We start from the raw sequence: 25,970 nt of genomic DNA, 5'->3' as shown, positions 1-25,970 counted from the left end.
CTGTTTATAGTTACATGGAGGATTTAGGAGAGATAGATGTCACCCAAGCGGTTGTTTGGCTGGCAGCTATCTAATGTTTATGGAGGACCAATGTCTTCACTCCTTTTGTGTGCCAATTTTTATTTTGTAAATTTCTAGATTTCTTTAGAAAACATATTGTCCCTATGTAGTTTAGGGTTGTTATTCTGATATAAATAATATTGACTAGTCACATATTCTCCAATAAATGTCATCCTGGAAAATACGAGCATGCGGTGCCAGCTGGTATCACTACAATGGACATGCCACTACCACGCCACAAGCTCGTTCTCACACAATATATATTCAGCAATTCAAGATGTTACATTTTATCTAATAAAAAAATCTTTAGAGCACAATAAACATAATATTGTTTTATATCTCCCCAGCTAAAATATTGAAGATGCAATAAAAAAACGTTGCTTTTATATGTGTGTGTAATCAAAGAAAACATAAAACTGCATGAGATTTATAATTATAATTAAAGAATTCATTTGCTTACTGTATTGTTGGGACATAAACTACTTTACTTAATGCAGTTTTATCCATTTTAGCAGAAAATCTGTTTAGTCATAAAATAAGCCATTACTACGTTCAGGGATATGTACTGTACATATCTGGAATATTTTTACTGTATGACATCGATAAGATTTTCTGAATGTATCTAACATACATACCACTATGCAAACAAATTCCATCAATGCACCCCAATGATCATGAATGCACACCAGTTGGTATGCATTCACACGATCAGTATTTGGTCAGTATTTTACATCAGTATTTGTAAGCCAAAACCAGGAGTGGGTGATAGATACAGAAGTGGTGACGTGTTTCTATTATACTTTTCCTCTGATTGTTCCACTCCTATAAATACTGATGTAAAAAACTCACCAAACACTGAATGTGTGAATGTGGCCTAAAACATATATTTTCTATTTCTTCTGATGCTCTTATTTCCCAAATCTTTCTTATCAGCGATCACTTTCTATCAAGGTTCTGCTATCTAACACACTGAACATGTGAACATGGCCTTACACTGCAAACAAATGTAAATCATGCTTTTTCCTCCTATGGTATCCTGTAAACAATGTATCCCCTCGTCTTCCATAACATGGCAACCATCATGGGTGACAGCTCGTTCCCCTTATTAATCTAAGGCCACGTTCACACGTTCAGTATTTTACATCTGGAGAGGAACAGTCAGAGGAAAAGTATAATAGAAACACGTCACCACTTCTGGATTTATCACCCACTACTGGTTTTGGCTTACAAATACTGATGTAAAAAACTGACCAAATACTGAACGTGTGAACGTGACCTTAGTGTGTGGCTGCCTAGAACCCATATCCCCATTTCCTCTTCTGTCACCTGCAGAGCAGAAGTTACAACTACCATTACATTATGCTAGCTGACTGGCTAGTGAGGGGTAAATGAATGCTAAGTTATGAGTGTCAATCTTGAAGACCAAGCGCCAATTATGAGCCCTGGCCATGCTTTTGCTGGTACCCATGTAAGGGGGGTGAGAAGAAGACGCCAAGTCAAGAAGAGTTAATTTGTATAGTAATGTGTATTAATGGCTTATTGTGATGTATTTTATATAAATCTGCATTTTTATCCTTACTTGAAGGCCATACCCAGGGAGTGGGGGAGGGCTGTCTATAGGTTAACCAGTGGAAGGTATAGGGATACATTTAGCAGCAGTCAGTGTAAGATATAATTAAGAGATGGGAATAGCCCTCATATTGGGATGGGTTAGATCAGATAAAAAGGGGAAGCACTTCCTGCTTCAGGAGGGAAGTTAGGAAGTCTCAAACAGTGACAGGTGTGACAGGTCCAAGTTCAGTGATTGCAGCAGCGGAAAAGGATCCTTTCAGTTACAAGTCTCCAAAGCAGTATAAGGACACATCCGAAGTTTTGCGCAGATCTCGGGCCAGTCTTGGGCCTAGGGCCCAGAAGAGGTATGGCATTTCATGGCTCTGTTCCCCCTGAGAGGAAGAGGCTGGCCGGGTCACAGTGAGAGGGAAAGATGGTGGGACTCAGGAAAGCTGTAATGCCGGATAGAAAGTCCCTGGTACCAACAGAAGCTGTTGAGGTGGGGGCAGGTAGGGCAGAACGGAGGCAAGGACTGATAGTGCACTGGGCGAAAGGAACATCAAAACCACAAAACAAAAACAGAATACTCATGGGAGCAGTGGGAATTAAATAAGAGCAAACACTAACCACTTATGACCTGGTGACAGGTCCACATTAAGTTCATAGTCAGTTAAGCTTATAGACATTGCAGTTCTGCAGAGGGATCTCCTAAATACAACAAGGGAATGATACAAGCTATTTACTTTATCTGAATATAACAGATTTTATTTCTTTAGATGTTGACAGATGTGTGTGATTTACCAGGAGAGCTGTAATAATCCTAGTAAAAGATCACTTACACTGATAGTATGAGGATATATAGTATCTGGTACCAATTAGTGAGAATTAAGCTTGTCAAATTGATCTGTGATTCTGCTTTAACGTGAATGTTGTCATATGGTTTGTCTTCTTAGGCAGTATATCTGGCTGATTCCAGGAGAAGTTCCGTATATTATGCTCCGCCATTTATTCTACCACCATGAATTGAATTACTTAAAGATGCACTGTGTATGCTTCTGCTACTTGCTTCTCATAATGATAACAGATGACACTGTCATTCAATAAATTCTTTTGAGATTTGTTGTATTCCCTCAAGATTTCAGTTCACTATATCCTTAAGACGCATATGTATGGAAATCATCTACACTGAAAGAGGGTCAGGTTTAGATGTGGGGCCTATGACCCCTACCTTGGTACCCCAATTGTTTATTTTACAGATACTGATTAACTGTATCAGGCATTTACTCAATATGAGGCAACTAAAGTATTGGTTCTCAATGTGAACACAATCCTGGCAGATAAACAACAGAAAAAAGGCACCTCGCCTCGGATGAGGCATAGAGCTTGGTGGTTGCACATCAAAGTTGAGGCACAACAGCAACAGAAACAGTCTTGGTGTGAAATGCAGTGGTCACTGTGCACTGATCATAAAGTGATTTTGACTCGCCCCCTGGGCCATGTTGTGCTGCGTTGCGCATGCGGGGGATACCCGGAGCCGGATCCGACGGGGGTTGCAGTCTCCGAGTGGCGGGGACCCGGTCCGTGCTCAGGGTGGTCAAACCGACGGCAATCTATTTGTAATGTTGTTATAGAGTTCGACTACGCCACCCGTTGATTTGCGGTCACAAGGCCGCCGCTGCAAAACAGTCCGCTGAGGCCGGTGGTATATATGTGCAGCTATGGTGGTATAACCCCCAACGGGAGAGGTATAGCCTCAGGGCAGCTGGTGCGGGAGAAGGGAGTGATAGTGAGAGCGTCCCGGTACCTATGGTGCTGGTGGTGCGATGGAACACAGAGACTGATTGCAGTTTTCAATGCTTTACTCACAGTTGTTATTAACGTCAGTCCTGCAGGTGATGACGACCCGAGCCGTGCTGCGTCCACCAGGTGCGGGACTCGGCCAACTCCCAGGCAGTTCCAGAGCGTGGTCCTGAGCTCCCCTCTCCTCCTTCCTACTGGCCGTCCCCACCAGGGATCCACCTTTGTCCGGCTCCCTCGGGCCTTCTGGTGGTGAAACCTTTCCCGGCTTCCCTGACCCTATACGTGGTTTGCCTTCCTGGTGGATGTGGCGAGGGGTCGCGCCAAAACTTGTCCACGACCTCCGGTTCCTGGCTGAGGATATTTGGCCTCCACCAGTTTGGGATCTGGTACCCTGTTCTGCCAACCCTTCACCCGTTAGCTCGTGGGATCTCAGGGTTCCCTCTTCTCTTGCGTCTCTGGGCCTCCTGGTGTTTCTGTTCTTTCTCCTTCCTCTGTCTCTCTGCTTCAGGCCTCCACTCCAGGCCTGACTCTGGAGCTGGGCCCGGACTGAGCCACAGCTCCCTGTCAGCCCTCTCTGGCTGAGCTCCTCTCTTCTTCTCCTCCTGCCTGAACTGACTGCTGTCCTAAGATGGTGCCCACCTTATATACTCCCTTCTGACACCCGAGCCCAGGTGACTAGCACCCAATGGGCTCCTACCTATGCCCAGAGTCCCTCCCCTCTCTGCTCCTACACCACTGGGATGTTCCTCCCCCTCCCCACTCCAGCCAGGGACAGAAGCTGTCGTACCTGCACATCTATCTGGTGGGAGTACCGTTGGTCTGTCCCCCGGAAATGGGGTGTATGTGGTGCATGCAGCTAACTGAGCCCAGTTCCACGCTCCATCCTTACCCGGGAGTGGAATACCACACCTCTGGTTCGAGGTGCAATACCCCTGTAGCAGCCGAGTCCTCGGGGTGCTATATTCCCCCCTGGTAAATCACAGCACGTCCTCGGGCTGGAAAAGAGCAAAACAATATAAAACATACAATAATTTTAAAGTGTACACTTGCATGTAAGATATATCAAGTATGAACTCATCCCTTTATGGGAGGTACTCTGTTCTTCTTAACGTTACAGGTATAAAACATTACGGAAACATTATCAGACTTTCTGCACACACTTATAAAATACCATTAACTCTTTTAGCATCATATAAAACTTTTTCATATAAAACATTCTTGACCAACACGTTCTTGATCTCTGGCCACCGTGCAACTTGTGACCAGGTAAAGTGCAGCAGTCACTAATTTCGTGATAGAAAAACAGTTCTTTATAAAACCAGTAGGGGGCGCTTTAGGAAGCGCAACTATTTACAGGGTGGCCGCTCTCAGTCCTCGGCCAGTGGGGAATAAGGAAACGGCTGCTCACAGTCCTCAGCCTGGTTAGGGATAGGGGCACACAGGAAACAGTTCCACGCTAGTCCCAACGGGGACCACACTCCAATTAGCAGCATGACAGGTACCCTTACGGGTAACTATATACAGTTTCAGTTACCGTTCATTAGTAACGATGTCCTCCTGCTCCTTCCTGAGGGTAGTCTTCAGACCCGTCCGGGTCCTCTTGGTCTTCCTCATCCTGCAACTCCTCCTCAGTCAGCCGGTATACGTGGAGGGCGTACGGTCCTTTAGCACACTGATGCCGGGTGAAGGTGACCACATCACCCGGGTAGAGGTCACGTCCACGGTGTCCCTCCGGCAGGTGGCTCTCGACATCCCTGTGGGTGACAAAGACGTCGCCGGGGGTTCGGTGGTCTCGGATAAAGCCCCAGCCGTGTTCCAGTTGAAACTTTATTACGGTCCCGTTGGCGCGGGGACCGTGGGCCGTACGGGGGTTTCGTCGGGCCCGGCGTTTCTGCTCCGCGCTTTGGACCTGCAGCTGTTCCTCGCGGATCCGCCTCTCTCGCCGTTCTCTCCCAAAGACCTCTAGATGTTGACGGCAGCACTCCTCACGCCGGGCTGCGGCCGCCCGGGTCTCCTTGGTGAACCCCATGAGGTCCTCACCGGTCGGGTCCCATGCAAATTGGGCGTCTCCAACGGGAGCGGGACAATTTTGGCGGGCGCCGGTGCCGGGATCAGAGGCTCACACAGGGGTCGTTCCCTCCGGAGTCGGGGGTTGATGTACTCCGGTGGCCACACAAAGGGCAGCCCGTCCGGGCTAGTATGCTGCGCGAAGAGATCTTCGCCCAGGGGCAGCACTGTGGAGGTCGAGGGCGCTGTGGGGGCAGCGGTGCCCGGAGGTACCCGGCCTTGCGTCCAGGCCGGAGGCATCCTCTTTGGGTCCAGGTATGGCACCTTTGGGGAGGAGGGCGCTGGAGGGGCAACGGCGCCCGGATGCACCAGGCCTTGCGACCAGGCCGGTGGCACAGTGGAGGTAGAGGGCGCTGTGGAGACCGCGGCGCCCGGGGGTATCGGCCTTGCGACCAGGCCGGTGGCACTTCCTGTTTTGCCGCGCTCAGAGACGAGGGGCGTGGCGTAACAGAGGGCGCGACCGCGGCTCCTGCCGCTTGAGGCCTAGTTGGGAGCAGCGGCGGTGCGGCAACGGGCGCGGTGAGTATGACTTCGGGCTCTGCGACGGGGAGCTGGGGCAGGCTTACGGCTACTGGGCACGGGGTGATGACGTCCCCATTACCTGCTTCCATCCCTGCGGCTCCCTCCGCAGCGTCGTCTCCGGCCTTCGTCCCTCCTGCACCATCCTCAGGGGCAGACATGCCCCTCGTTGCAGGCGGCGTCCTCTGCTGGCGGGTTCCAGCCTGTTGGGCCATCTCCCTCCTCCATTCGGCCAGTGCTTCCTGCTGTACTTGGGCCATCTTCCGGGCCAAGGCCTCCAGCGCGGTCTGTGCACGCTCCCGATCTCTGGGGAGTTGTGCCAGGATCTCCACCAGGCCTTCTGGGGTGGCGGCCTGCAACAGGCTCCGAACCACGGGGTCGGTGCTGCTCGACTCTCCCTCCATCTCCGGGTGCGATCTGTCCAGACTCCTTCAGGCCGCACCCATCTTCTCAGCTTTGTTCTCTATCCGCCCCCATTGGGAGTGGCCCCGGGGCAACTTGGCCACTGTCAGTTTCAGGGGCAGCCCCCCCACGCTGATGGACATTTCTATCATTGCAGTCTCTGCTGGTGGGGGCGGTCCCCGCTTTTGGCGCCCTTCTTGGACCATGCCCACGATGGGAGGTGGTCTCTTGCTACCCTCTGGCACGCCCACAATGGCGTCCGCTCTGCCAGGGCGGGAAATCGTCTCAGATGGCGGGAATCGTCTCCTAATGGCGGGAAACTCCGCGGATGGCGGGCAAAGGCTGCAGATGGCGGGCAAACGGCGGGAAACGACCCGAGATGGCGTCCGATGGCGGGGACCCTCTGGAATTGGCGGGAGACTTCTTCTTACGGTACATGTGAACTTTTCTTCAGGCACGCAGTACCCGGCAGTTGCAGGCACGAGATCCTGCCGACTACGCCAAAGTTGACTCGCCCCCTGGGCCATGTTGTGATGCGTTGCGCATGCGGGGGATACCCGGAGCCGGATCCGACGGGGGTTGTAGTCTCCGAGTGGCGGGGACCCGGTCCGTGCTCAGGGTGGTCAAACCGACGGCAATCTATTTGTAATGTTGTTATAGAGTTCGACTACGCCACCCGTTGATTTGCGGTCACAAGGCCGCCGCTGCAAAACAGTCCGCTGAGGCCGGTGGTATATATGTGCAGCTATGGTGGTATAACCCCCAACGGGAGAGGTATAGCCTCAGGGCAGCTGGTGCGGGAGAAGGGAGTGATAGTGAGAGCGTCCCGGTACCTATGGTGCTGGTGGTGCGATGGAACACAGAGACTGATTGCAGTTTTCAATGCTTTACTCACAGTTGTTATTAACGTCAGTCCTGCAGGTGATGACGACCCGAGCCGTGCTGCGTCCACCAGGTGCGGGACTCGGCCAACTCCCAGGCAGTTCCAGAGCGTGGTCCTGAGCTCCCCTCTCCTCCTTCCTACTGGCCGTCCCCACCAGGGATCCACCTTTGTCCGGCTCCCTCGGGCCTTCTGGTGGTGAAACCTTTCCCGGCTTCCCTGACCCTATACGTGGTTTGCCTTCCTGGTGGATGTGGCGAGGGGTCGCGCCAAAACTTGTCCACGACCTCCGGTTCCTGGCTGAGGATATTTGGCCTCCACCAGTTTGGGATCCGGTACCCTGTTCTGCCAACCCTTCACCCGTTAGCTCGTGGGATCTCAGGGTTCCCTCTTCTCTTGCGTCTCTGGGCCTCTCCTGGTGTTTCTGTTCTTTCTCCTTCCTCTGTCTCTCTGCTTCAGGCCTCCACTCCAGGCCTGACTCTGGAGCTGGGCCCGGACTGAGCCACAGCTCCCTGTCAGCCCTCTCTGGCTGAGCTCCTCTCTTCTTCTCCTCCTGCCTGAACTGACTGCTGTCCTAAGATGGTGCCCACCTTATATACTCCCTTCTGACACCCGAGCCCAGGTGACTAGCACCCAATGGGCTCCTACCTATGCCCAGAGTCCCTCCCCTCTCTGCTCCTACACCACTGGGATGTTCCTCCCCCCTCCCCACTCCAGCCAGGGACAGAAGCTGTCGTACCTGCACATCTATCTGGTGGGAGTACCGTTGGTCTGTCCCCCGGAAATGGGGTGTATGTGGTGCATGCAGCTAACTGAGCCCAGTTCCACGCTCCATCCTTACCCGGGAGTGGAATACCACACCTCTGGTTCGAGGTGCAATACCCCTGTAGCAGCCGAGTCCTCGGGGTGCTACAATTTCATGCTCATTTCATGTATGACATCACCCTATAAAATGGATATCTATTATTAGTTTCTCTAAATATTCATATACATAAAATAACTGAATCCGTTTACTACACCCTAGCCCCTTTTTTCTTATAAAACCTCCTATGTTCCTGTGTTTTATAATCTTATATTTATATACAATCATGATTCTTGGTAAGTATATTTATTGTTTTATTATTTTACTCACTTATATAGCGCCATTAATTCCACAGTGCTTTACAGACATTATCATCACTGTCCCCATTGGGGTTCACAATCTAAATTCCCTATCAGTATGTCTTTAGAGTGTGGGAGGCAGGGCCGGCGTCAGCACCCGGGCAAGTGTCGGGGCCCTGAGCAGGTGGGGGGGGGGGGCCCACTCGCGTTGGGCACCCCGCCGCGCTATGGGACCCTTGAGCGGAGGAGAGCGGTGCCAGTGCCCGCTCCTCCCCCCCGCTTGCTCAGGGCCCCGGCACCCGGCACAATACTTACCTCTCCCCATGCCTCCGCAGCAGCTCCGGTCTCTTCCGCGGCTGTTGCACAGTGACGTCTCAGGTCAGAGGGCGCGGTGACGTCTTTACACCGCGCTCTCTCCTGAGCCGTTATAGCGCAGAGCGGGAAGACGCTGGCGAAGCTGAGGAGTCCGGAGCAGCGGCAGCAGGTGAGAAGTGAGGTGAGTATTTGATTTTTTTTTTTTTATTGTATGGGGGCATGGGGTATTATAAGGGAGTGGGTGTGTGTGACATCCTGCATGGGGCATTATAAGGGAGAGGGTGTGTGACATCCTGCATGGGGCATTATAAGGGAGGGGGTGTGTTGTGTGTGACATCCTGCATGGGGCATTATAAGGGAGGGGGTGTGTGTGACATCCTGCATGGGGCATTATAAGGGAGGGGGTTTGTGACATCCTGCGTGGGGCATTATAAGGGAGGGGGTGTGTGTGACATCCTGCATGGGGCATTATAAGGGAGGGGGAGTGTGACATCCTGCATGGGGCATTATAAGGGAGGGGGGGTGACATCCTGCATGGGGCATTATAAGGGAGGGGGGTGTGACATCCTGCATGGGGCATTATAAGGGAGGGGGTGACATCCCGCATGGGGCATTATAAGGGAGGGGGGTGTGACATCCTGCATGGGGTATTATAAGGGGGGGTGACATCCTGCATGGGGCATTATAAGGGAGGGGGGGTGACATCCTGCATGGGGCATTATAAGGAGGGGTGACATCCTGCATGGGGCATTATAAGGGGGGGGTGACATCCTGCATGGGGCATTGTAAGGTGGGGGTGACATACTGCATGGGGCATTGTAAGGTGGGGGTGACATCCTGCATGGGGCATTATAAGGGAGGGGAGTGTGACATCCTGCATTGGGCATTATAAGGGAGGGTGTGTGTGTGACATCCTGCATGGGGCATTATAAGGGAGGGGGTGTGTGACATCCTGCATGGGGCATTATAAGGGAGGGGGTGCATGTGACATCCTGCATGGGCCTGCATGGAGCATTATAAGGGAGGGGGTGTGACATCCTGCATGGGGCATTGTAAGGGGGGGTGACATCCTGCATGGGGCATTAAAAGGGGGGGTGACATCCTGCATGGGGCATTATAAGGGGGTGTGTGACATCATGCATGGGGCATTATAAGGGGGGGTGACATCCTGCATGGGGCATTATAAGGGAGGGGGGGTGACATCCTGCATGGGGCATTATAAGGGAGGGGGTGACATCCTGCATGGGGCATTATAAGGGAGGGGGGTGTGACATCCTGCATGGGGTATTAAAAGGGGGGGTGACATCCTGCATGGGGCATTATAAGGGAGGGGGGGTGACATCCTGCATGGGGCATTATAAAGGGGGGTGACATCCTGCATGGGGCATTATAAGGGGGGGGTGACATCCTGCATGGGCATTGTAAGGTGGGGGTGACATCCTGCATGGGGCATTATAAGGGAGGGGGTGTGTGACATCCTGCATTGGGCATTATAAGGGAGGGTGTGTGTGTGACATCCTGCATGGGGCATTATAAGGGAGGGGGTGTGTGACATCCTGCATGGGGCATTATAAGGGAGGGGGTGCGTGTGACATCCTGCATGGGGCATTATAAGGAAGGGGGGTGACATCCTGCATTGGGCATTATAAGGGAGGGGGTGTGTGACATCCTGCATGGGGCATTATAAGGGAGGGGGTGTGTGTGACATCCTGCATGGGGCATTAAAAGGGAGGGGGGGTGACATCCTGCATGGGGCATTATAAGGGATGTGGGGTGTGTGACATCCTGCATGGAGCATTATAAGGGAGGGGGTGTGACATCCTGCATGGGGCATTGTAAGGGGGGGGTGACATCCTGCATGGGACATTAAAAGGGGGGGTGACATCCTGCATGGGGCATTATAAGGGGGGTGTGACATCATGCATGGGGCATTATAAGGGGGGGTGACATCCTGCATGGGGCATTATAAGGGAGGGGGAGTGTGACATCCTGCATGGGGCATTATAAGGGGGGACATCCTACATGGGGCATTATATGGGGGGAACAGCCTGCATGGGGCATTTTGTGGGGGGAACAGCCTGCGTGAGGCATTATGTGGGGGAACAGCCTGCGTGGGGCATTATGTGGGGGGAACAGCCTGTGTGGGGCATTATAAGTGGGGGGTGACATCCTGTATGGGCCATTGTAAGGGGGGGGTGTGATATCCTGCATGGGGCATTATAAGGGAGGGTGTGTATGTGACATCCTCCATGGGGCATTATAAGGGAGAGGGTGTGTGACATCCTGCATGGGGCATTATAAGAGAGGGGGTGTGTGTGACATCCTGCATGGGGCTTTATAAGGGAGGGGGGAGTGACATCCTGCATGGGGCATTATAAGGGAGGGTGTGTGTGTGACATCCTGCATGGGGCATTATAAGGGAGGGGGTGTGACATCCTGCATGGGGCATTATAAGGAAGGGTGTGTGTGTGACATCCTGCATGGGGCATTATAAGGGAGGGGGGGTGACATACTGCATGGGGCATTATAAGGGAGGGGGGGTGTGACATCCTGCATGGGGCATTATAAGGGAGGGGGGGGCTGTGACATCCTGCATGGGGCATTATAAGGGGGAGGGGTGACATCCTGCATGGGGCATTATAAGGGAGGGGGGGTGACATCCTGCATGGGGCATTATAAGGGGAGGGGGTGACATCCTGCATGGGGCATTATAAGGGGGGGTGACATCCTGCATGGGGCATTATAAGGGAGGGGGGGTGACATCCTGCATGGGGCATTATAAGGGGGGTGACATCCTACATGGGGCATTATAAGGGGGGGTGACATCCTGCATGGGGCATTATAATGGAGGAGGGGGTGACATCCTGCATTGGGGCATTATAAGGGGGGGACATCCTACATGGGGCATTATATGGGGGAACAGCCTGCATGGGGTATTATGTGGGGGGAAAAGCCTGTGTGGGGCATTATGTGGGGGGAACAGCCTGCGTGGGGCATTATGTGGGGGGGTGACATCCTGTATGGGCCATTGTAAGGGGGGGGGTGTGACATCCTGCATGGGGCATTATAAGGGAGGGTGTGTGTGTGACATCCTCCATGGGGCATTATAAGGGAGAGGGTGTGTGACATCCTGCATGGGGCATTATAAGAGAGGGGGTGTGTGTGACATCCTGCATGGGGCTTTATAAGGGAGGGGGTGAGTGACATCCTGCATGGGGCTTTATAAGGGAGGGGGTGAGTGACATCCTGCATGGGGCTTTATAAGGGAGGGGGGAGTGACATCCTGCATGGGGCATTATAAGGGAGGGTGTGTGTGTGACATCCTGCATGGGGCATTATAAGGGAGGGGGTGTGACATCCTGCATGGGGCATTATAAGGAAGGGTGTGTGTGTGACATCCTGCATGGGGCATTATAAGGGAGGGGGGGTGACATACTGCATGGGGCATTATAAGGAAGGGGGGGTGTGACATCCTGCATGGGGCATTATAAGGGAGGGGGGGGCTGTGACATCCTGCATGGGGCATTATAAGGGGGAGGGGTGACATCCTGCATGGGGCATTATATGGGAGGGGGGGTGACATCCTGCATGGGGCATTATAAGGGGAGGGGGTGACATCCTGCATGGGGCATTATAAGGGGGGGTGACATCCTGCATGGGGCATTATAAGGGAGTGGGGTGACGTCCTGCATGGGGCATTATAAGGGGGGGTGACATCCTACATGGGGCATTATAAGGGGGGGTGACATCCTGCATGGGGCATTATAATGGAGGAGGGGGTGACATCCTGCATTGGGGCATTATAAGGGGGGGACATCCTACATGGGGCATTATATGGGGGAACAGCCTGCATGGGGTATTATGTGGGGGGAAAAGCCTGTGTGGGGCATTATGTGGGGGGAACAGCCTGCGTGGGGCATTATGTGGGGGGGTGACATCCTGTATGGGCCATTGTAAGGGGGGGGTGTGACATCCTGCATGGGGCATTATAAGGGAGGGTGTGTGTGTGACATCCTCCATGGGGCATTATAAGGGAGAGGGTGTGTGACATCCTGCATGGGGCATTATAAGAGAGGGGGTGTGTGTGACATCCTGCATGGGGCTTTATAAGGGAGGGGGTGAGTGACATCCTGCATGGGGCATTATAAGGGAGGGGGTGTGTGTGACATCCTGCATGGGGCATTATAAGGGAGGGGGTGTGACATCCTGCATGGGGCATTATAAGGAAGGGTGTGTGTGTGACATCCTGCATGGGGCATTATAAGGGAGGGGGGTGACATCCTGAATGGGGCATTATAAGGAAGGGGGGGTGTGACATCCTGCATGGGGCATTATAAGGGAGGGGGGGGGTGACATCCTGCATGGGGCATTATAAGGGGGAGGGGTGACATCCTGCATGGGGCATTATAAGGGAGGGGGGGTGACATCCTGCATGGGGCATTATAAGGGGAGGGGGTGACATCCTGCATGGCGCATTATAAGGGGGGGTGACATCCTGCATGGGGCATTATAAGGGAGGGGGGGTGACGTCCTGCATGGGGCATTATAAGGGAGGGGGGGGGTGACGTCCTGCATGGGGCATTATAAGGTGGGGTGACATCCTACATGGGGCATTATAAGGGGGGGGTGACATCCTGCATGGGGCATTATAAGGGAGGAGGGGGTGACATCCTGCATTGGGGCATTATAAGGGGGGGACATCCTACATGGGGCATTATATGGGGGAACAGCCTGCGTGGGGTATTATGTGGGGGGAAAAGCCTGCGTGGGGCATTATGTGGGGGGAACAGCCTGCGTGGGGCATTATGTGGGGGGAATAGCCTGCATGAGGCATTGTGTGGGGGCACAGCCTGCATGAAGCATTATGTGGGGGCACAGCCTGCATGGAGCGTTATATGGGGGCCAGTATCCTGTATGGAGCGTTATATGGGGGCCAGTATTTCGTATGGAGCATTATATGGAGGCCAGTATACTGTGTGGAGCGATTCGCCAGTTTCTGAGCCATTGTAGAATTTACAATAGATATATCTCATGTAATGTAAGAAGTGAAATCGTCGGCATTGTACTATACCTATATTTCTCTGCGGTATCTGTACATCATGAATCGTGGTATGTGTTAAAGGGGCCCACTGAGACTCTTTCGCCCGGGGCCCAGAAAAACCTGGAGTCGGCCCTGGTGGGAGGAAACCGGAAAACCCGGAGGAAACCCACGCAAACTCGGGGAGAACATACTGCACATCCTTACAATTATTGTCCTTGGTGGGAGTTGATCCGGAGACCCCAGAGCTGCAAAGCAACAGTGCTAACCACTGAGCTCTGGTCACTGCTTTCAACCTTCCTTGTCTCATCAATTTGATGATGAGTAATCACAATTCTGATGATTTAATTCTGGATTTATGTGAAAGGTACAAAGTACAGCACTAATTGTGGCTTAATAACGCAGTACAATACAAATTATGATTGTAAAACTGGGTGGGTGGAGGTCTTGTGCACTGACCATAGGAATTTTTAATTGCTCAACCTTTATAGATTAATGTCTTTTCATGATTTTGATTTTATATGTAGAAATATTATTAGACGCAACATCTAGTAAATAATAATAGCAGAAATATGAATAACTTACCTTTGTGGCCTGCAGCATTTGTTTTCCAATCAGGTGCATTTAGGTGTCTTTGGCGAGACGTCCGGACAATTATATGCTGTACATCTCTCCAAGTTAAGAATGGGCTATAAGGAAAAATCACAGCAGATACCAATTAAGTAATATCCAAAACTACAGAAATACAGCTGATAGTGCTGAACCACATGAAAGGAGTTGTCTGAGATTAGAAACATAGGTTCCCACTGAGGCCAACTGATATGAGCTGCAATAAGCAACATGGATACATTATCTGGAAAATATTACACTTTATTCATCATAAACCCTTTTTGGTGCAAGGTTACAAATAAAAGCAACAAAGTTTTGAAAGTGTGAACCTACGTATATAAACAACTGGAGCAAAAGCCAAAATAATAATAAAATCCAAATTTTATTGAATACAATGTTTAAACCCTGATGGAGTTGGTACATAGGCCCAGATTAATCAAGACCGCCGTCAATAACATCGGTCTTGATGAGGAAGTGTCATATGCTCCTGACATAAGGGAACACACGTCAGTTAATGAATCAAGAGCTTTTGATGAGTTGTACATGCCTCCGTGTGCCTGGCCACAAATCTTACTCCAGTCAAGTACTAGAGTAGGATTTCTGGTGTATGGAATCCTATAGCTAATGATTAATTCGGCGACCTGTGGCATCATGCCCCCATTCTGGCAAAGCTGGGCAAACTGGAAAATGCAAAACGTTGCAACATTATTTGACTTTCCAAAGCAATTTACGCCAGAATACTGATCACTGTGATGAATCAGTGTCAGTATGGCAAATTGTTCATAGCTAGGTGACCACATAAAAAAAATTGTTGGATCAACATTGAACTCCCAAACCGCTGGTTGGAGAACAGTGCCCTAATATATCACTAAAGATAAACCTACAAGAACCACAATCTGGTGTCATACATGTGTAGCCGAGGTATACACTGCTAATAAGTAATGAGATACCACTCAGTCACATAACACATGCCATAATTAATCAGAGGCAGAGAGTGATTTATGTGTTCGTAGAAACAAACCACTGCTAAATAACCTGATCTATGGCCATGCAGGACTGTTAATGTTTCAAACTGAAATGATTAACTGGATTTTGATGGCTTCCTTATGAAACAGGAAAAGTTAAAAGTTTTGCTTAAAAAGATTAATAGATCGCTGCTCCATCAGCCAATTCATGTCATTAATCTACACTGGCCTGCACTTTTAATTCATAGTAAGACCTGTTCTGTATAAGTAAATCCACATGGAAACATAGGCGGTTCTCTGGTTAAAAATCCTAGGACAACATTAGCTTCTACCTGTTCTTAGAGTATATGTCTGATATAGTGCTTGTTGAAGAAGAAGCAAGTGTTAAAAATGGTAGTTACATGTGTAATGCAAACATAATAGTTCTATCAAACAAGAAGCATAAGACTGGCTAGGGATAGCCGACTAGGAGCTTTGTGTTAGCATTTTACTGCAGTCTGTTTTGCTATAAAAATGTTCATATTGTAGTGCAGTACCTATTATGTTTTATTAAAGCTAAGGTCCTTTTTTGTAGATATTCAAATAAAATATAACAACGATAATTCAAGAAGAACTTGGAGAATTATTAGCGATATATAAAGTGGCATGTAAAAGTTTGGGCACTCCTTGGTCAAAATTACTGTTATTATGCAAGCTGAAGATGAAATGATCTGTAAAAGGCCTAAAGTTAAAGATTACACATTTCTTTTGTATTTTAGGCAAAAAAAATGATTTATATAGTTTTATCTTTTACATTTTAAAAATTACAAAAAGGAAAATGGGCCGATGCAAAAGTTTGCGCACCCTGCATGATTAGTACCTAGTAGCACCCCCTTTGGAAGTATCACTGCTTGTAAAAGCTTTTTGAAGCCAGACGAGAGTCTTTCAATTCCTGTTTGAGGGATTTTCATCCATTCTTCCAGTTCTGTGAGATTCCTGGGTTTTTGCATACACTGCTATTTTGAGGTCTAGCCACAGATTTTGAATGATGTTCAGATCAGGGGACTGTGAGGGCCATTGTAAAACCTTCAGCTTGCGCCTTTTGAGGTAGTCTACTATGGATTTTGACATGTGTTTAGGATCATTTCCCTTTTGAAGAAGCCATCCTTTTTTCAACTTCAGCATTTTTATAGATGGTGTTATGTTTGGATCAAGATTTTGTTGCAATTTCATTGAATCCATTTTTCCTCTACCCGTGAAATGTTCCCTGTGCCATTGGCTGCAACACAACCCCCAAGCATGATTGATCTACCCCCATGCTTAATGGTTGGCGAGATGTTCTTTTCCTGAAATTCTGTGCCTTTTTTTCTTCACACTTACCTTTGATCATTGTGGCCAAAGAGTTCTATTTTAAGCTCATCAGTCCACAGGAATTGCTTCCAAAATGTATCAGGCTTGTTTAGATGCTCTTTTGCATACTTCTGACGCTGAATTATATGGTGAGGATGCAGGAGAGATTTTCTTCTGATATTTCTGCAGGTACAACAGTAGAACAATGTACCACAATTTCAGAGTCTGCTGTATCTTTCTGATGGTCTTTTGCAGTCAAGCGGGGGTTTTGATTTGCCTCTCTAGCAATCCTACGAGCAGCTCTCACTGAAATATTGCTTGGTCTTCCAGACATAATCTTGACCTCCACTGCTCCTGTTAATTGCCATTTCTTAGTTATATTTCGAACTGAAGAAAGGGAAACTTGAAAATGCTTTGCCATCTTCTTATAGCCTTCTCCTGCTTTGTGGGCTTTCACCATTTTCATTTTCAGAGTGCAAGGAAGCGTCTTAGAAGAACCCATGGCTGCTGTTTTTTTGCACAAGGTTAGAGGTGACTAGGTTTTTAGAAATCTGGGAAATTTGCATCACCTGGCCTTTCCTAACGATGATAGTGAACAAGCCATAACCCTAACAGGCTAATTAAGGTCTGAAACCTTGGTCAAAGTTATCTGAGCACACAAATCTCCAAGGGTGCCTAAACTTTTGCATCGGCCCATTTTCCTTTTTGTAATTTTTAAAATGAAAAAAAAAAAAGACTATATAAATATATATATATTTATTATAATATACATATATATATATATATATATATATACAGTACAGACCAAAAGTTTGGACACACCTTCTCATTTAAAGATTTTTCTGTATTTTCATGACTTTGAAAATTGTACATTCACAATGAAGGCATCAAAACTATGAATTAACACATGTGGAATTATATACTTAACAAAAAAGTGTGAAACAACTGAAAATATGTCTTATATTCTAGGTTCTTCAAAGTAGCCACCTTTTGCTTTGATGACTGCTTTGCACGCTCTTGGTATTCTCTTGATGAGCTTCAAGAGGTAGTCACCGGAAATGGTCTTCCAACAATCTTGAAGGAGTTCCCAGAGATGCTTAGCACTTGTTGGCCCTTTTGCCTTCACTCTGCGGTCCAGCTCACCCCAAACCATCTCGATTGGGTTCAGGTCTGGTGACTGTGGAGGCCAGGTCATCTGGCATAGCACCCCATCACTCTCCTTCTTGGTCAAATAGCCCTAACACAGCCTGGAGGTGTGTTTGGGGTCATTGTCCTGTTGAAAAATAAATGATGGTCCAACTAAACGCAAACCGGATGGAATAGCATGCCGCTGCAAGATGCTGTGGTAGCCATGCTGGTTCAGCATGCCTTCAATTTTGAATAAATCCCCAACAGTGTCACCAGCAAAGCACCCCCACACCATCACACCTCCTCCTCCATGCTTCACGGTGGGAACCAGGCATGTAGAGTCCATCCGTTCACCTTTTCTGCGTCGCACAAAGACACGGTGGTTGGAACCAAAGATCTCAAATTTGGATTCATCAGACCAAAGCACAGATTTCCACTGGTCTAATGTCCATTCCTTGTGCTCTTTAGCCCAAACAAGTCTCTTCTGCTTGTTGCCTGTCCTTAGCAGTGGTTTCCTAGCAGCTATTTTACCATGAAGGCGTGCTGCACAAAGTCTCCTCTTAACAGTTGTTGTAGAGATATGTCTGCTGCTAGAACTCTGTGTGGCATTGACCTGGTCTCTAATCTGACCTGCTGTTAACCTGCGATTTCTGAGGCTGGTGACTCGGATAAACTTATCCTCAGAAGCAGAGGTGACTCTTGGTCTTCCTTTCCTGGGGCGGTCCTCATGTGAGCCAGTTTCTTTGTAGCGCTTGATGGTTTTTGCAACTGCACTTGGGGACACTTTCAAAGTTTTCCCAATTTTTCAGACTGACTGACCTTCATTTCTTAAAGTAATGATGGCCACTCGTTTTTCTTTACTTAGCTGCTTTTTTCTTGACATAATACAAGTTCTAACAGTCTATTCAGTAGGACTATCAGCCGTGTATCCACCAGACTTCTGCACAACACAACTGATGGTCCCAACCCCATTTATAAGGCAAGAAATCCCACTTATTAAACCTGACAGGGCACACCTGTGAAGTGAAAACCATTTCCGGTGATTACCTCTTGAAGCTCATTAAGAGAATGCCAAGATTGTGCAAAGCAGTCATCAAAGCAAAAGGTGGCTACTTTGAAGAACCTAGAATATAAGACATATTTTCAGTTGTTTCACACTTTTTTGTTAAGTATATAATTCCACATGTGTTAATTCATAGTTTTGATGCCTTCAGTGTGAATGTACAATTTTCATAGTCATGAAAATACAGAAAAATCTTTAAATGAGAAGGTGTGTCCAAACTTTTGGTCTGTACTGTATATATATATATATATATACAGTATATATATATATATATATAAATACTGTATTTATTTTTTTTGCCTAAAATACAAAGGAAATGTGTCATCTTTAACTTTAGGCCTTTTAGAGATCATTTCATCTTCAACTTGCTTAACTGTTCACAATAACAGTAATTTTGAGCATGGGTGCCCAAACTTTTACATGTCACTGTATCACTTTCACAAGCATAAAACAGGATTATTTTCAAATGATCATCAGTATAGTACTATCACAGGTTCTACTTCCATAGAAAAACTCTATAAATAATACTTACTAACTGAAACAATCCCACCCCCATAATCTTTTGTCTCTTGCATTACGATATTCCATTACTACAGAGCATCACATAAAATTATCCATACCAGATATCAGAAAACTCACATCAATCTTAGCAATAAGGCTGAGTTCAGACAATGCGGATTTTTGAGCGCAGTTGGGGAACATTGCTGCCCTTCTACCATGCGTTTTTAATGCGTTTCCGCGGCGTTTACGCAACTGCAAAAACGCCGCGGAAACACATTAAAAACGCATCGTGTGAACTCAGCCTTAAGCTAGAAGATAAGGGAATTACGCAAACAAATTTCTTCTAGTAGAGACCACTCTGAAAGGGTTTAAAAATGTCCACGATCTTCTCTGATATCCTTTTCTGGGAGTTTCAAGCTAACACTTTTACACCCTTACAAAAAACCATCAACTGTTCAATGCCTTCAATGGCTACCCTTTGTCAATGAAGTACAATATCAATTCTGGCAATGATAAAGGAGGCAGCCCACAATCTTTTCCCCCTTATATTTGTGCTCCTATCTCATAAAACTTCAGATGCGCATACACTTTCAATAGCTATTGGCCAAATGTTCATTTAACCATGAGCAATTTCTCCCAACCCCACCTATACACAATTTGTTCAGCCAAATGTTCGTGATTTATAAATGGGGAGAGGGGAGTAAGCTGCTGCCAGACACCTCAGGCAGCAGTTTATCTAATCTTAGAACAAAAGATTCAACAGCCCTATCCTTCTTTCTCCAACATCATTTTTAAAGAGTCAGGAGGCCCCCATACACATCAGATAATCAGCTTTCCTCTACAAAACCAGCAGATTTTGCCAACTTTACATTGCAGTAATGTGTATGGGGTGATCCTTTCCATACACATAATTTCTAGTCTTTTTCTTCTTCTTCCAATCGTTGCTCAAGATTTCTTCCATACAACCCTACACTCCGGAGCTCATTAACCCAACACATCATTCTCTCTCTCCATCCAAACCTTTAAAAGTATCCTGAATACCTAGCTCTTATAAATAGTTTTCACCCCTAAAATATACCTGATCACTGCAGAACTACATAGGCGGCGTCTACCCTCATTTACTGCCTCTTCTGTCATAGATTGTAAACTTTCATGGGCAGAATCCTGTCCATCTATACCAGTCTAACACTCAGTGCTTAAGCCCTTTAGTGACCACCAATATGCGTTTTTGTTGACTTGAGGAATAAGAGAATAGTGCCCCTCGATGAGTGAAAGTGCAGAGGATGTCCGCTATATGCCATAGTTGATATCCTACTCCATTGGTCAGAATGAATTTTTGAATTGATCGTGGGTGTTTAACTCTTTTGATGCTGCTGTTAATAGAGACAGCGAGATCTAGATAATTAACAGAGGGAAGGGGCTCCCACTTTAACCCTGTAGCCACCGAACATGGTTGTGTGGGCCCCGTGGCAACCTGAGGCCAAGGAAAGGTCTGTTAGGATGTTAACAACATTTTAGTGGAGAAAATCTACGTTTTCATTCCATTTATTCCACATTAATTCCTGTAATGTGAAGGGTTAACGTACTTCTTGACATCAGATCTGAATTCCTTGATGGGTGTTGTTTTGAAATGATTTTGTTTTTTGGTGGAGTGAGTGGGGTGGATCTCCAGCATATAGGCCCTCTTAAAATCACTTCAAAACTCAATAGGCCTTCCAAAAAATAAGTTTTGTAAATTTCCTTGAAAAAAAAAAATGAAAAATTCTCGCTAAATTTTTAAGCCTTCTAACATCCTATCAAAACAAAAGGACATTTGAGAAATGAAGCTGATTGCTGATGTAAAGTAGACATGTGGTAAATGTTATAAAGTAACTATTTTCTGTGGTATAACTATCTGCTTTAATGGCATAAACATTCAAAATTTGAATATTGCAAATTTTTTCTAAATTTTTCACATTTCCGATATTTTTATAATTAAACCAAAAACATATTGACCTAAATTTACCATAAAGTACAATGTGTCATGAAAACCAAATCTCAATAACTGGGTTATGTTGAAACATTCCAGTGTTATTAACTCTTTTTCACTAAGCGGTTAAAATGTTTGCTTGTTTTTACTCTTTACTCCTTTGTTACTATGAATTATTATTATTAATACATTCAATACAAAATATCCAGCAAAAGGTAAGCACATCTGAGAGGAACTAAAGACCGGAAGTGCTCACAATCTACAATCACAATGTCATCCTCTTTAATTCGATGCCCCCTTGGTTGGATCAGAATCCCAGTAGACCCTCCGTATATATTATTTGAAGGATTCATAATGATTTTTTCTTTTTTCTCAAAGCTAGGAAGCTCTGCAAATATTCTTGTGAAACGCATGATATTATACTTCTATTTGAGCAGTAATATATATAAAATTTCCTAATTTACATATAAATACATGTTTTTGTAGTAATACTTTTGCTATAATAGAAACACAATACGCCTGAGAAGTAAGATCTATTCCCATTGTGACTTGCTCATGTAAATATTCATAGCAAATGGTGGATTAGCCAATAAAGCTTCAGATATTGTAATTATATCACCATCCCCGCATATGGCCCAATGTGGACCAGTCTGCAAATGGAAGATAATGGGCAGAGAGTTATTTATATTATTCACAGTTCTACAAAATCTATTAATCTCCATGCAGAATACTAAGATATGCAATGCAAGTCATGACTCGCTGTCCTAGTACACGGACACCCGTAGTCAGGAATGCCGCTCAGCCAGAGGGAATAAAAATGGGTTTTTATGTTCAGTTGCTTAAACCAGGCATTTTCCATTAGGAACAATTAGAAACGATAAGTCACATAAAAGCCTGTTTTATCCAGTAGTATTTTTCAGAACGTATAAGAGAAATAGTGAATGGTGTAGAGCTAATATATAAAACAACAGGAGCTAATGTGCAGAAAGATTAATCCTATTACCGAATGGAATAACTTTTGTAACTGGAAACATATTGCTTTACAATGATTTTTACACTTAAATTCTAGCTTGATTAAAGGGTTTGGTCACTCATTTTATTTACTGATGGCCTATCCTTAAAATAGCCCATCAGTATGTAATTGGTGGGGGTGCGACACCTGCCACCCTCACCGATCAGCTGCTCCTGCCACCGGCCAGAAGTTCTTTGATGCTTCCGGAGCACAACAGCTCCGTTATTTTTATAGTGGTCATTGCTGGGTACTGCAGATCCACTCACTATACAAATCAATAGAGAGTGGATCTGCAGTACCCGGCTTTGACCACTGTAGTTTTGACTGAGCTGCTCAGTGTTTTGGCACCGAGCAGATATTGATGCCCAATCCTAATGATAAGCCATGAATAAAAACGTAGTGGCCAAACACTAACATTTATAATCAGATGTGTACTCCTTCCACGTTACAAGACACATACCACATCCTTAAAGGGAATCTGTCACCAAGATTTTGCTACCCCGTCAGAGAGCAGCATAATGTAGGGGCAGAGACCCTGATTTCAGAGATGTGTAACTTACTGCGCTGTTTGCTGCAGTTTTGATAAAATCACTGTTTTATCTGCTGCAGATCTAGCAGTTTGCTGAATGCTGAGTTCTGTATAACCCCACCCCACACCACTGATTGGTAGCTCTCTTACCGTGCACAGCCAATCAGTAGTTGTAGGGGCGGGGTTATGCAGAGCTCATGAATATGGAGGACTACCTGACAGCAGGTTCACTAGTTCTTTAGTGATAATCTGTTGCTGATAAAACAGTGATTTTTTTCCACACTATACTAAGCAGTGCAGTAAGTGACACATCGCTGGAATCAGGGTATTTGTCTCTACATTATCCTGCTCTCAGATTAGGTTGCAAAAACCTGGTGACTGATTCTTAAATCAAGCTATACTAAATAATATCCATCCTAAAAACTAAAAGTGGGTAATGGTGAAAATCATGGATAATATATCATACCTTCGATCTGAAATACTAGTAGGATAAAAAAAGAGTAATGAGCAGCATAAGGAAACTACATCGTATTGTTAAGAGGTGTGCTAGCTTTTATTTCTATGCGAGCACAATAAAACATAACCCTTACTTATTCTTTTTTAAAGAAATCCAGTTGCTCGCCCAGTGTATTATTTAATTTACCTATTAAATTGAGAGGACACTATATCTGTACAGAAGAAAATTCAATTTCCAAGAGCAAAGTTGACAGTATTTAGCAATGTGTTTTGCAGTGTTTTTCCCAGATACTTTTTGGTTTAAAAGTCTATAATGAAATGATTACATGTCACAGCTTGGTTTGCGGCGCTTTGTAGCATTTTGGAGGTCAGCAGCATTCCATCAAAACACAGCATGCTCTAGGTGTTTCGTTTTTAGGTGTATTCTTATAAAGACTTCTATATAGTACACCACAAATCGCAGGAAAATGTATGTACCAAAAAGATATTAAAAAATACCATTAAAAAGTTCTGCTGCTGTTTTCTACATGCATTTACAAAGCAATGTGAAAAACAAGGATCAACCCCTCAACCACTTATATTGTCATGTAGCTCTTTGTAAAATAATCCAATCTGTACCTTTATTTGTAAAACCATAATCAAAAAAATCCATAAACATATAAGGCTAAAGTGCTCTGGTAGTGATTGGAGCACTTTCTGAGCCTTTGCTCTCCTGGCTGTATTCCCCGTCTAGCGCCATCTTCTTCTATTTGGTTGTTAGCTTAATGACTTGGCTACAGAGCCCAGGAATTTGTCCGTACAGCAGGAGTAGGTGGCGCTATATGAGCAATATAGTCATAGAGGCAGAGCTTTGGGATGTGCTTTGATTATGCCCAGAGCACTTCAGCCTCAATTGCGCATGAGTTAAAGCATGGATCTTTAAATTATGGAGCAGTAAAAATAAAAAAGGCAATCAAATGTAATATATTATATCTATGTGAAAGCTATGGGGTGGAAGCTCTAGTTCACAATTTATCAGCGTGCTGTGCAGGTGGAAAGTGGTTAAAGGGAACCTGACCTGTTGAAAATTCAGTCTAATCTGTGGGAAGCAGGTTATAGAGCAGGACCAGCTGGGTAGACATAATTGGATATACAGGTGCATCTCACTAAATTAGAATATCATCAAAAAGTTCATTTATTTCAGTTCTTCAAAACAAAAAGTGAAACTCATATATTGTATAGAGTCATTACAGACAGAGTGATCTATTTCAAGTGTTTATTTCTGTTAATGTTGATGATTATGGCTTACAGCCAATGAAAACACAAAAGTCATTATCTCAGTAAATTAGAATACTTTATAACAACAGCTTGAAAAACGTTTTTAAAATCCAAAATGTTGGCCTACTGAAATGTATGTTCAGTAAATGCACTCAATACTTGGTCGGGGCTCCTTTTGCATCAATTACTGCATCAATGCAGCGTGGCATGGAGGCGATCAGCCTGTGGCACTGCTGAGGTGTTATGGAAGCCCAGGTTGCTTTGATAGTAGCCTTCAGCTCATCTGCATTGTTGGGTCTGGTGTCTCTCATCTTCCTCTTGACAATACCCCATAGATTCTCTATGGGGTTAAGGTCAGGCGAGTTTGCTGACCAATCAAGCACAGTGATACTGTTGTCTTTAAACCAGGTATTGGTACTTTTGGCAATGTGGACAGGTGCCAAGCCCTGCTGGAGAATGAAATTTCCATCTCCAAAAATCTTGTTGGCAGAGGGAAGCATGAAGTGCTGTAAAATTTCCTGGTAGACGGCTGCGCTGACTTTGGTCTTGATAAAACACAGTGGACCTACACCAGCAGATGACATGGCTCCCCAAACCATCACTGATTGTGGAAGCTTCACACTAGACCTCAAGCAGCTTGGATTGTGGCCTCTCAACTCTCCCTCCAGACTCTGGGACATTGATTTCCAAATGAAAATTGGAACTCGGGGACCTTGTGAAGTGTGTTAATGACTGCCTTCTGGACATCTGTCAAGTCAGCAGTCTTCCCCATGATTGTGGAGCCTATTGAAACAGACTAAAGGAACTTTTTAAACGATTAGGAAGCCTTTGCAGGTGTTTTTTGTTAATTATTTTAATTTACTGAGATAATGACTTTTTGTGTTTTCATTGTCTGTAAGCCATAATCATCAACATTAACAGAAATAAACACTTGATATAGATCACTCTGTCTGTGATGACTCTATATAATATATGAGTTCACTTTTTGAATTGAAGAACTGAAATAAATCAACTTTTTGATGATATTCTAATTTAGTGAGATGCACCTGTACATATTTGTAGGGAAAGAATGTAGGTCACTAGATTTTTTATTTAAACTTTGCTCTTTCTATATTTGGGAGTCTAGTGGGTGGGCCCATTAAGAGATTGCCACCAGTCTGTGTATGTACGCTTATATATGGAGGGCTGTAATCACTATGTAAGATGGCCTCCTGCACTCATAAACTCAGAATGAGTGGAGGTTTAAATGAAATATCTACAAGCTTCCGTGCTTAATTTGAACAGTCATTTTCTTCTGATTTCCTTTAAAATCACTTGCAAGCGTAAATTCACATACATTTGGTATATGCAGTGTCGGACTGGACTACCTTGGGTCCACCAGAGAAAAATCATTCTTGGGACCCACTATGCAGTTATGTA

The 25,970-nt window shown here is 46.1% G+C and overlaps 1 protein-coding gene across 4 annotated transcripts in view; it reads right to left on the bottom strand.

Moving 5' to 3' along the window:
* The window catches only part of PCSK5 (proprotein convertase subtilisin/kexin type 5), a 955,602-nt gene that overhangs the window by 504,774 nt on the left and 424,858 nt on the right, over positions 1–25,970 (bottom strand). For all 4 annotated transcript variants that reach the window (XM_073670684.1, XM_073670697.1, XM_073670703.1 and 1 more), the window contains exon 10: positions 14,319–14,422. In XM_073670684.1, the coding sequence (XP_073526785.1) occupies positions 14,319–14,422 (104 nt within the window). The remainder of the gene's footprint in view (positions 1–14,318; positions 14,423–25,970) is intronic.

Source organism: Phyllobates terribilis, unplaced genomic scaffold, assembly GCF_046119375.1.
Source record: "Phyllobates terribilis strain yellow unplaced genomic scaffold, ASM4611937v1 Scaffold_1__5_contigs__length_1240528914, whole genome shotgun sequence".
In the NCBI taxonomy this organism is placed as follows: Eukaryota; Metazoa; Chordata; class Amphibia; order Anura; family Dendrobatidae; genus Phyllobates; species Phyllobates terribilis.
This window is presented reverse-complemented; position numbering and strand designations above follow the sequence as displayed.